The 12500-nt window shown below is 45.6% G+C and overlaps 1 protein-coding gene across 2 annotated transcripts in view; it reads right to left on the reverse strand.

Annotated features, from left to right (window-relative positions):
- col5a1 (procollagen, type V, alpha 1) overlaps positions 1 to 12500 on the reverse strand; it is a 109726-nt gene that overhangs the window by 69566 nt on the left and 27660 nt on the right. For both annotated transcript variants that reach the window (XM_063210881.1, XM_063210880.1), the window contains exons 3-4: positions 4899 to 5112; positions 3279 to 3441 (exon numbers count right to left, since the gene is read on the reverse strand). In XM_063210881.1, coding sequence (XP_063066951.1) covers positions 3279 to 3441; positions 4899 to 5112 — 377 coding nt within the window. The remainder of the gene's footprint in view (positions 1 to 3278; positions 3442 to 4898; positions 5113 to 12500) is intronic.

Here is a 12500-nt window from a genome sequence, read left to right on the forward strand (position 1 = left end):
GGGCACCTGGGGGGTACAGTGCCCAGGGGCACCACATACTCTAAGTACGGCCCTGCGGCTCAGGAGGAGTCTGACTGGGAAATTCCCCTCCGTATGCATCCAGGTCCACAGCTGTACATTTCAACACTCCAGGCAGCTCCTGTGCAGCCTCAGAAGAGAGTCCTTCGGAGTGTGCAAGGCTGCCAAGTTTTACAAGGACAGCAACTTGACGCATCAACAGACTGAACTACTTTGGCCTGTGTGTGTGTGTATGTGTGTATTATTCTTTTATTAGCATTTGCTGGCCAAGTAACACTGTGTAATTCATAGGTAATTCTGGTTAGAGAGGACAATTAAAGCAATTAATTATTTTGTGCAATAGAGGAAACTAATAAAGAAAGTTGTCTCCTCTAACAATCATCAGATACTGTACACACAGAGAGATCTGTATAAACACAATGGAATAGGCCTATAGACCTCACACAAACTACAAAGGCAGTTTTAAAACATACTGTAAAATCCCCAAATACAATTTATATCTAGTCCTTAAACCGTAAATCAATTTTACACCCACACACACAAAAACACAAACTCACAGACACTTGCCTGTATGTGTCTGTGAGAGAGAGCTGGAGTGGGGTTGGTAGGGGGCTTTCTGTATCTTAAATGGACAAGCTCTAGTTCTCTGTAATATCAAAAAAAGATTGTCTTATCATGACAGTTATCAAATTATTCCTTGAAAATAACTCTTACACTATACTCTTTCTCAAAGTTTGATCTATCTCTCTATCGCGCCCTCTGCTATGTAAAGAAATGGCACCATTAAATTGATTAAATATGGAGGCTCTCAAGGTCAAAGCGTCTGTCTCGACCCCTGGTGCTTTCCTGTTTCTTCTGAGCCCCCTACTCCACCCCCCCCCCCTGGTACCAGGGCCAGCTAGCGTTTGTTTGTCTTAGCAGATCAACTGGAAACCTGCAAGCTCTCAGCAGGGTTAAATTACATGGCCAGACACGGAAATAAAATATGCTTTTTATTCCTCACGTCCGCCCACCCCTGAGCCCCAGTTGAGGTGACAGCTGAGGGGGAGGTAGAAAAGGAGGCTTGTCAAGGGGGCCAGGTCAGACCTGTGGAAAAAAAGCAGTGGGACAGTTTCCTCTCTCTCACGCATACTGCACAACTGAACTTGAGTCTGCCACACACCCACACACATACGACACACACATGCACGCATGCATGAACGCATGCACACGCATACACACACGATGGCTGCTGTTCCCACGAAAACAGCTTTGTACTTAGGTGTGTGTGTGGGGGGCGGGGGGGAGTGAATGCGTAGGAGTGTGTGGAGGCTGAAGCCTATGTGTGTGCGAGTGAATGTATGCCTGTGTTTGCTCTAATGAAAATATGTGACAGGGAACACACTGGGTGTTGGTGACCAGAAGTGGATGTTTGCTCTGGTTAGACGTATTGCTAAAGCACAAGCATGGACAGAAGCCCACAATGCACCTAATGAAGCTTTAGCCCATGATGTCAGCTGCAAAGAATTTACTGGTTGACCCTAAAACATCACTAGGAGGCCAATAACTCACAGTAACACCCCAGTAAAGTGAAGCTCAACACCTTCCAAAAAGGCATAAAAGCAGCCCAAAAAGCGGAACATTATAAACTTGCAGAATCGACCTCCAGAATCCTTTCGCAAAGTTTTAAACACTCTTAAAACCTCAAACAAACCTTCACAAATCCCTGTCTCCCAATCTTTCGTTCAGCCAAGACAATGAATGAGGATCCAACAGTAAACATACCATGTTGAGAGAAATAAAGGCGCTGCCAAAGCGAACAAAGGCCACAAAATGGCACCATTTCCTCTATTTAAGTTGCCAGTGATAAATGTGTGTGCTTAAGTAGGACCAGGACATATGTTAATGCAATGTTCAACAAAAATGCAGTGTCTCCATGCGGCTTGACAACTTTGCTTTATCGACAGAGTTGCATACTACTGTGTAGTCGTATAACGGATTCTGTGGGTGATGGGTCAACTGGCCTTAGCACAACTCAGCTAGTTTGGCATCTGGCTTTCATTATGAGAGTAATCCTTTTAAACTACAATGGATTACCAGTGTGCGCTCATAACACAACAGACGAGCAGCCATGGCAGCAATATCCGCCAAGACGCCATGTGTGCTTAGCTAAAGGTACGAGCGGTAACTCGGTAACCCGGTAACAATGCAGTACGAATACAAATGGTTGGAGGACAATTGACCAATCATGTCACGGTCGGTGGAGAGATAGCCAACTCAGTGTGAGCCATTCATATCTGCTTGTCTACCCACTGTAGCCATGGAGCCATCAGCTAGGTCTCTGAAGACCGCATAAGCATGAATATTGCTAATAATAGCATCTTAACCATTAGCTTGCTTTTCTAGCATCAGCACTAACCCTTTTCAACAAGGTGCTAACCCCTCTCACCTAATCTACCAATGGAGCATATGGAGATAATGTTTTTATAATAAAATCAGGGAACATAAGGATTTCCAGAAATGACCAGCGAGCATAGGAAAGAGGAAACATAGGGCTAACCCATTTCCAACAATGTCCTCTTTCCCATTAGCTTGCTTTTCTGGCGTCAGTGTTAATCTTTTTCAACAAGGTGTTAACACCTCTCACCTACCCTACAAATGGAGCAGACTAGCCATGTGGACACTCCAGGCCCTGTTCTTCTCACTCTGGTGGGCACATGCCCTTGCCTCCTCCTCACATACAGTGTAGGGCAGGGCTTTCTAACCTTTTCTAACTTGGGGCCCACTTGGAATTTTCACAAATGTTTGGGGCCCACCTCTAACTCAATAAACAATACAACTGAGATTTGAATTCAACAGCCAAACACACACAAATGTTAGGCTCTATTGATTTTTAGAAAATGATATGGCCCACAGTTTGAAAATCACCAGTGTAGGCTATTGCACACAATATGTAAATCACAAGAATGAATGAATGAATGTAGAACATGAGTAAATCCATTAATTGTAAGCACACATGCACAACGATCACAAATACATACAGTACATACAACAGCAATGAGACGACGCAAACGCGCCCTACCCAAACTCCTACCATCTCACACACACACACACACACACACACACACACACACACACACACACACACACACACACACACACACACACACACACACACACACACACACACACACACACACACACACACACACACACACACACACACACACACACGCACACACGCACACACGCACACACACACACACGCTTGCAGGACTCACCTCAAAGACCTCCTCATCCAGGATACGTGTTCCGAAGACCACAATGCCCTTGGTGTCGATGATGGGCGACGGTGAGCGTGCCAGGGTGCGTACCAGCTTCTTCTTACAGTCCAGGATGAGCGTGATGGTCTGGCCCTGAACGCTGATTGCTACACGGTGCCATCTACAAGACAAGGAGCAAGCATAGCTGGTTACAGCTGCATCCTGGCTTTACGTGTTTTACGTTTCTTTTTTAGCGTAACTTTGTGATCAACATGTAAAACTACTAGTACTACTGTACATACCAACCCCTGACCCTAACGACATGGTACAGTGCAACTAGTACATAATGTTATATGCTGTCACATGCTTTATTCAAATAATTCATGTGGCAGGGACAGGGATGGTAAATGAATGTGTAACCATAATTTTCTCATCTCAACTCAGAGTGTATGATGGATAAAGCACTATGCTGAATGGTCATACGGAGATGTGAATTACTCTTTTGTGTAAGGGACTTCCTGGGGGGTACACACAGTACGAGAGCCGGGCCAAGTGTTCCAATGGCAACCTCTTGTAAATGCAGATGACTGCAGATTTGTCATGGGCTCCTCAAGTGTATTGTCTGAGCCAGTGTGAAGTGAACAGTGAGGACGCTGTGCTGCGCCCGTGGTGGTGATATGACAGTCCCCTCACATCTGCTCTGTTGAACCCCATCCAGAGCGTTTAGCAGATTAATGAGGCTGGGATGGCGTGCTGCGAGCACTGCCATAAGCATGCCGGGATTATTTCCTGTGGTGACTCGGCTCCAAGGAGACAATGACAAAACTGCTGCTGTCAATAGAGTGGTGGACCGATCCCATTTTTAACCAGGGACACATTCACACCAGAATAGGGACAGTGTCTGTTCCACTAGCACAGCTATTACAGACTACTTTTTCCACACTGGGGTCACATACTGTCAGACGATTTCCCAAAGTTCCAAATGACTCTGCTGTGCAAGGAATGATGGCTCATTGGACATACACAATTGCATAGAGTTCTGTAGCCTACAGCTGGCATGAAGTCTTTTTAAGATGGTAATGATAGTGTGCGGATGTTTACACTGTGCACCAGGCCAGATGTCACGGCAGACAAGGTTCAGTAAATTAGTAAGCACCCAAGCCCATCAAAGCACAGGTATCAAAGCACCTGCAGCTATGCAGTGTCTATGTACGTGTATGTCTGTGACCATTCATTATAGCATGTGACACACATCCAGATATGTGACAGTCTGTCTGCAGTTCTTAGATTTATACAAACTCGGTACAGTATTGTACAGTTATTGATCAAGTCAAAAAAAGCATATTAAATTATTTTCTGAAGAGAACTGTGTTGCAAAATCCCAACAGCCCCAGAAAGTTCAAACGTATCTGAAAATTCATTGCACTGTAAGATCTGCGTTTCTTACAGTATGTACACTGTAAATGTAAATTCGTAGTGATAATTCAGAACTTAGAGAGTGGAACCAACTACAAGAGTGTTAAAATAACACTGCAAAATGTACTGCATGACAAACAGACTGACAGACAGGAAAACACAGAGAGACAGACTGACGCACAAACACAGGCACACACACAGGCAAGGCAACGCAAGACTCACTTTCCGTCCGACAGGTTGATGCCCCTGAAGAGCGGGTAGTCCTCGGGGTTGGGCTTGCCCGTGTGGTCCTCGTACAGGAAGACGGGCGAGCGTCCCACCTCCAGGCCCAGCTGCTGGATGCCCTGCTCGTTGTAGACCGACAGCAGGAAGGCCTGGCTGCCCTTCTTAGGCCTCACAGTGGCGAGGATGGAGAAGTCCTCAGGAAACGCTGAAGCTGAAATGGAGAGAGAGAGAGAGAAAGAGGGAGAGAGATGATGGTTTGGAGTTAGATGGGGTGAGTTACAGAGATTGGAGATAGATAGATAGATAGATAGATAGATAGATAGATAGATAGATAGATAGATAGATAGATAGATAGATAGATAGATAGATAGATAGATAGATGGATAGATGGATAGATAGATAGATAGATAGATAGATAGATAGATAGATAGATAGATAGATAGATAGATAGATAGATAGATAGATAGATAGATAGATAGATAGATAGATAGATGTTTGTGTGTGTGTTATAGAGAGAGAGGGGGAGAGATAGAGAGAGAGAGCACTAGTCAGAGATATGAAGGGGGAATATTTTGTGGTGAAAGTTTACTACTGTGTATTGAAGGAGAAGAGGAAAAGGAGATAGTGGAATGTGATCAACTTAAAGACGGAAAAACGATAAAGAAGCAGAATGAAAGAAGGGAGAGAGATGAGGGCTTGGAGAGATAGAAAGTTAAATGAAATAAAGACTAAAGGCAGAGGAAAGAAAGAAAGAAAGAAAGTAAGGAAAGAAAGAAGAAAGAACACGAGAAAAAAACAAAAGGGAAATAGGACAGTGGAGTAGCCAGCTGATGAAATGGCTATGCTGTCATGGGAGAGCTGTGTGGGAGACATGTTTTAATGAGCGACGGGGATTACTGGATATCTGTCCAGCTCCCTGAAATTGATGTTGTGTTGTGTCCTCGTCTGGATACGACGCATCATCAATCAACAAAACTGGATTTCAGCATGACAGAGATGTGCAAGTAGTGTTTATTTGTTTGTTGGTTTGTTTGTGTGTGTGTGTGGGCGTGCGTGCGTGCGTGCGTGCGTGCGTGTGCTTGTGTGTGTGCGTGCGTGTGCTTGTGTGTGTGCGTGAGTGTCTGGGAATGACAACTCCAACCCAAACCCAGCCCCTCTAGAGAGATGATGGAGCAAGAGAGGACAGCTCAGAGCAGCACAGCACAGCGTAGTGATGTGATGCGATGCAGGGACCGGCTGACTGGGCTGACTAGCTGCAGTGAGCCAAAGGGCTGGCGGCCACAGAGGAGCAGAGCGGAGCTAGCAGGGCTAATGAGAAGAGCATGTGTTGCCCTGGCGACACTTGAGAACACTCTCCCCAAAATCTCTCCCCCTCTTCTCTTCTCTTCTCTTCCTGTGGCTGAGCGAGGCAGCAGATGGCGGAGGGAGGGAGAAGAGAGGGAAGAACGTCGAGAGGGAAGAGAAGAGAGATGATGAAAATGAGACGAGAGGGGGATATAAGAAATGATGGCAAAGGGTGCTTTTGGACAGACAGAGGGTAAGATGCAGAGAAACATCCAGAGTAGTGAGTGTGTGTGTGTGTGTGTGTGTGTGTGTGTGTGTGTGTGTGTGTGTGTGTGTGTGTGTGTGTGTGTGTGTGTGTGTGTGTGTGTGTGTGTGTGTGTGTGTGTGTGTGTGTGTGTGTGTGTGTGTGTGTGTGTGAGTGCGTGCGTGCGTGCGTGCGTGTGTGTGTGTGAAAGAGAGCGGGAGAAAAAGAAGGGGGAGGTAGGTGAAACAGTCAAGCTATCTAGGAGACAAACAGGGCCTCACAGATGGATCTCAGGTGTGCGTGCATGCATGAGAGTGGTACAGAGAGTATACAGCATACAGCTTTGCCCCGCAGTATTGGCACCCTTGAACTTGAAGTATATAATGGCAAATATCTAATATCTAACAACAAATAATAAGGTCAACCATGATTTTATTATAGATAGATTGTGGTTGATACAAACATTTGGAAATCTGCCAAACATGGAACTGTAAAGAACCTCCTTGGATGTGGGGGTAAGGGAAGAATTTATGATGAAAGTCTGCAAACGGAGGCGCAAATGGAGGAAAAACCACCAGTTCTAACATCTACAACCTGAAGGCTAACTTGGATTAGTGTTGGGCAGTTACTTTCAACAAGCGACTCTAAATATCTTCGGAACTCCATGTTTTAGGGACAGGTGACAGAGGTTCAGGAAATGAGCGGGAAGAGAGACGGGGAAGGCTCGGCAAATGACCCCAGGCCATAATCGAACCGGGGACGCCAGTGTAACAGTCGAGTGCCAGGTCGATTGAGCCATATCTGGGCCAGACCTGCAATTAAAAGATCCTGGCAGTAAAAGTTATGTATACCTCCAGTTATTTCTGGAGATACTACACATTTTGTATGTAGACAGGGGACAGGACCTAGGCTAGGAGGAGCATTCCTGATGTTTGGGGTTTAAGGAGAGGATTACACATGCGTACAGTAATGTGTAGGGTTACAGCAATTTGCACAAAGCATTAGACAATCCAGTTGAGACAAAAGAGCACAAGCATAGGGCAAAGAAAGAAAATGGTGGAGTAAACAAAATGATGTACCAGTAGAGAAAGACAAAAGACAGATATCGAGAGAAAGGGAAAAGAAACTGATAAAAAGAGTGATAGTGGTGAGAACATAAGGGAAGCCCAGGAGAAATATAAAAAAGACAAGACACTCTTGTCTTGTTCAAGTCATTGTTCCTCCTTTTTCTTTCTCTGTGTCCTGATGCAACATTGTTTCCTTGGAACACAAATGGACCACACACAAAATGAATGCAGGCATGATGTAAATGTACACTCAGAATAGGCCTTTCTTTTTGTTGTTTTTGTGTCTCGCCCTATGTGTCTGTGTGCTGAACTTTTATATTGGTGTGTGTGTGTGTGTGTGTGTGTGTGTGTGTGTGTGTGTGTGTGTGTGTGTGTGTGTGTGTGTGTGTGTGTGTGTGTGTGTGTGTGTGTGTGTGTGTGTGTGTCCACACACACACTTGCCAGTCACCCTGACAACCCTCCTGAGAATGTCATTCTATCTGATTTAGTTACTCTGCTCCACAGTGCTTTGTCAACAATGCCTTAGAGATGCATTAATATGCATTTCCGTGCAAGCTCTACTTAGCTTTGTTATTGTTAATTAATGATAATGTACTCTTACAGCATTTATTTTCTGGATTATGACTTTAGCCACTTGAATGGATATGAGCACATTAGTAAAGGAAACTGGCAATTCACAATAGTAATGTCAACTAATGCCAAAATGAATCCATTAATTTGAAGTAGGCTCCCATTTATTGTAAGCGTCAAATACATGATTGGCACAAGTGTTCTAAAGCAGGTGGTGTCATTAATGAACTTCCATCATGGTGACAATTTGCGCTCATTAAAAACTATTTGTATATGAATGGAAGAATAATAATTACCCCGGACACTCTGAAACGGAAGTCTTCTACCCCCTGACAAAACAAGCAAAGCTAATGCACTGTTAGCACAATGGAAGGCTGCGGCCATTTTAAAACAACAGAAAAGGTTTGTTTTGCATTCGTATTGCCTCTGTAATGGGATACCGCTATAGTGCACTGACGGCTAAGTCTGGATGACCTCGTGACCTCTGTGACAGTTACCGTGGGGACCGGCCAGCATTAGAGCTCTTTGGCCATAGTGGAAGGGAGAGGTTTAGGGAACCCTGGGAGAGAGAGAGAGAGAGAGAGAGAGAGAGAGAGAGAGAGAGAGAGAGAGAGAGAGAGAGAGAGAGAGAGAGAGAGAGAGAGAGGGGGGAGAAAGTGGAGAAACAGGGAAAAAGTGCATAATGGAAAGAGCTGGACAGGGGGAGAGTGCAAGTAAGAGAGGGAGTGTGGAGAGAAAGAGAAGGAGGGTGCAGAATGGGCAGAGCTGGACAGATAAGGGGGGAAACGGAGCTCAGGTGTCCGGCCCCTCTGTACTCTTTACCTGGACGCTGGATGGAACATGTCACTCTGCAGCAAGTGTGTGTGTGTGTGTGTGTGTGTGTGTGTGTGTGTGTGTGTGTGTGTGTGTGTGTGTGTGTGTGTGTGTGTGTGTGTGTGTGTGTGTGTGTGTGTGTGTGTGTGTGTGTGTGTGTGTGCGTGTGCCTGATGTGTGTGTGTTTGTGTGTGTGTTTGTGTTTGTGCTTGTGCTTGTGTTTGTGTGTGACAGACACTTTTCCAACTCTGATGATTCATTTATTCTGTGAGCCGAGCTCTCGCATAGCTTCAGAGCCCTTGAAGACAAAGAGAAGTTTATGGAAACGTGTGTGCGCTTGTGCGTGTGTGTGTGTGTGTGTGTGTGTGTGTGTGTGTGTGTGTGTGTGTGTGTGTGTGTGTGTGTGTGTGTGTGTGTGTGTGTGTGTGTGTGTGTGTGTGTGTGTGTGTGTGTGTGTGTGTGTGTGTGTGTGTGTGCGTGTGCGTGTTTGTTTGTGTCTGTGTCCACATAGTTTCCAAATATCATCGGAGTCCATGAGTCTCTCAATTTATGCATGTTCTTAAAACATGATTAATGTGCGTGTGAAGGCAAGCATGCGTATGTGTGTTTGTTAGTGTGTACCCACTGCGTGTGTGCGCGTGTGTGTGTGCGTGTGTGTGTGTGTCTGAGTGTGTGTGTAAGTAATAATTAGTACCATGCCTGGGGGGTTGCAGTTTGTGCAGAGTAGCGGAGAAAATAAGAGTGCTGTGAATGACCTCATCCAGGCTTCTGGAACATATTAGCTGAGTGACAAGTATCCATTAGACGGAAAGTGCCAGCCATGGCAACAGGCTCCTGCCTCAGCTGGCAGCAACAGCACCCGAGAACCAGCAGGTTTTATTTATTAGTTTGTTTATTTTAGAGGGTGGTTGGGGTAGGCGCTTTAGGCTACTATTCGTGAGGGAACTCGTCCGTGATTTGGGGCTCAGGCTCAAGGTTAGCAATAGGGTATGGACAATGTAACAAACCTCAGTATAGCATTGCAAGCTAAAGTTCTGTTTACTACATTGCCCCTACTGATCCTATTCTTAACTCTAACCTTGGTAACGATAACACTTTTAAATCATTATGCCCCTCTACAATTGTGTGGAGGTCTCTCTCTGTGAACTACCCATGTGTTGCCTTATGAACAGTAAAGAGTCAAACCTCAAACACCCTGCAAAAATATCACAAACCAGCAGCGCTTTCCTAGTACCCTGCTAACACTCCCACTTGTCACTCAACCTCACAGCTATGTGAGACTTTGTCAAACACTTTGTACTTTGGCTGTCACATCTCCGGACTGGTTAGCTCCAGAATCCAGCTTTTTGCCAGATGTTCCACAGTCAAGCCCGGGTATTTCCATGCCAGGCCAAGCCAATCCTGACAGGTCTAAGCAGCACCTTTGCACTGGGTCAGTCAGGGGTGACTGGGCAGACCTTAACAATCTCCCCCCTCACCGAAAAAAGGGGTCGAGAGCTGGTGACTAGCTGGCGACTTCTCAAAACACCCCATTTGTCATGAACTGACTGACCTGACAAACCAAACTCTGACGGAGCTCTTCAGTGGAGCTTCCCGCTGGGTTTTCTAAGAAGAATATAACCCTGCCCTCCTGTCTCCTCCACCCAGTTTTGGTCCCGTGGGGAATTCGGCATTGCCAAGAGGAGCTTGCTCAGTGCCATCTGATCCCAATTGCTCACCATCCTCCTCTGTTTAAAGGCTAATTAGCAAATCAAGTTGGGTTTGACGCTTGATTCAAGTCTGGCAGGGCCCAAGTGCTTGTCTGATCTAGATGCAAGGGCAGACCTGTCGGTTCCCCCAACTCTGCAGGGAGGAGAGGCCTTAAAGGCTGACAAGGAGGATAAGGGGAATCTAGGGCTTTACAGATTACACAGTACATTGTGCACTGTCATATTTAACACTTCTAGTGTTGGTCAAACTCTCTGATTTGTCTTAACGTGTTGAATTAACACTGCACAATGTATTGCATGGGGAGCCCTGGGGCTGTATACACGGTGACATTTGAGGTGTTAATACAACATGAATTTAACACACGTAGTGTCTACTCTCTAAGTGTTGAATTGACACCACACTGTTTACTGGTTTTGTGGAGTTCAAAGGGCAGCTGAGCTCCTAATGGTGGGGCTGCCCCCTGCTCCTCCACAGAGATTAGGGACCCAACTAAAGAAGGCAAGTGCTACACCCTCCATCATGACAACATTCTACAGAGGAACCATAGAGAGCGTCGTGTCCAGCTGCATCACAGTGTGGGGAGGAAGCTGCACGGAGAAAAACAGGAAGACACTCCAGCGTGTTGTGAACACAGCGAAGAAGATCATTGGAGTACCACTCCCCTCCCTGCAGGACATTTACACCGCACGCCTCACCCGAAAAGCACTGATGATCATCAAAGACACAAGCCACCCTGCACACAAACTGTTCAGCCTCCTGCCCTCTGGAAAGAGGTACAGGCGCCTCCGTTCCCGTACCACCAGGCTTGCAAGCAGCACGATGCATCAAGCAATCAAGATACTGAACACTCAACCCACTCTCCCTTCACTGTCAGCCTCTAGCCAGCCAGGCCACTGACAACGCTCCCCCCCCTCATCCCCACCACCATATCTGCGACTGAACATTCCACCTGCACTACTACATCTGTGACTGAACTTTCAACCTGCACTAACTCAAAACATACACATGCACACACACACACACACACACACACACACACACACACACACACACACACACACACACACACACACAAGCACACTGCACTTTCTGCACTAAACCCAAACATACACACACTGACACACAACTCATACTCACACACATACACACACACACACACACACACACACACACATACACAGGTACACACACACAGACGCACACCGCACTTTCTACCTGCACTAAACACACACACACACACACACACACACACACACACACACACACACACACACACACACACACACACACACACGCACACACGCACACAAAACACATACAAACACACACACACACATACTGCTGCTGGTGTATTTAATAAAAACCTTTTTTTTAATTATTTATTTCTTCAAATGCTACTATTACTATGTCAGAACGCTATAAAGGACTTTTAGAAAAAAGAACAACAAAATACCTCCTCTTAATGTATGTTCTCTACAAGTCTTCTGTTGTCCAGTCTTGCACTTTAACTGTCTGTATGAGCAATGTCTACGTCCATACTGTCTATGTCCATGTATGAGTACTGTCTATGTCTATACTGTCTATGTCCTTACCTAGATTAGTCTATGTCTGCATGGGAGAGCAAGAAACGCAATTTCAAATTCTTTGTATGACCAGTGCATGTAAAGAAATTGACAATAAACTTGACTTGACTTGACTTGAGGAGTCGACATGAGGCTGAGCGGATTACCGTGTGCTCAATTACCCAAAATCAAACTCTCTCTTTTCCCTCTCTGTCTCTCCCCTTTTTTCTCTCTCTCTCTCACACACACACATAATCTCTCGCTCTTGCTCTCTCTCTCTCTCTCTCTCAAGGCCGACAAGAGAGATGTTATGATTAAAGGTATACTACTCACACTCAGCTGTCAACCA

Source organism: Engraulis encrasicolus, chromosome 11, assembly GCF_034702125.1.
Source record: "Engraulis encrasicolus isolate BLACKSEA-1 chromosome 11, IST_EnEncr_1.0, whole genome shotgun sequence".
Classification (NCBI taxonomy): Eukaryota; Metazoa; Chordata; class Actinopteri; order Clupeiformes; family Engraulidae; genus Engraulis; species Engraulis encrasicolus.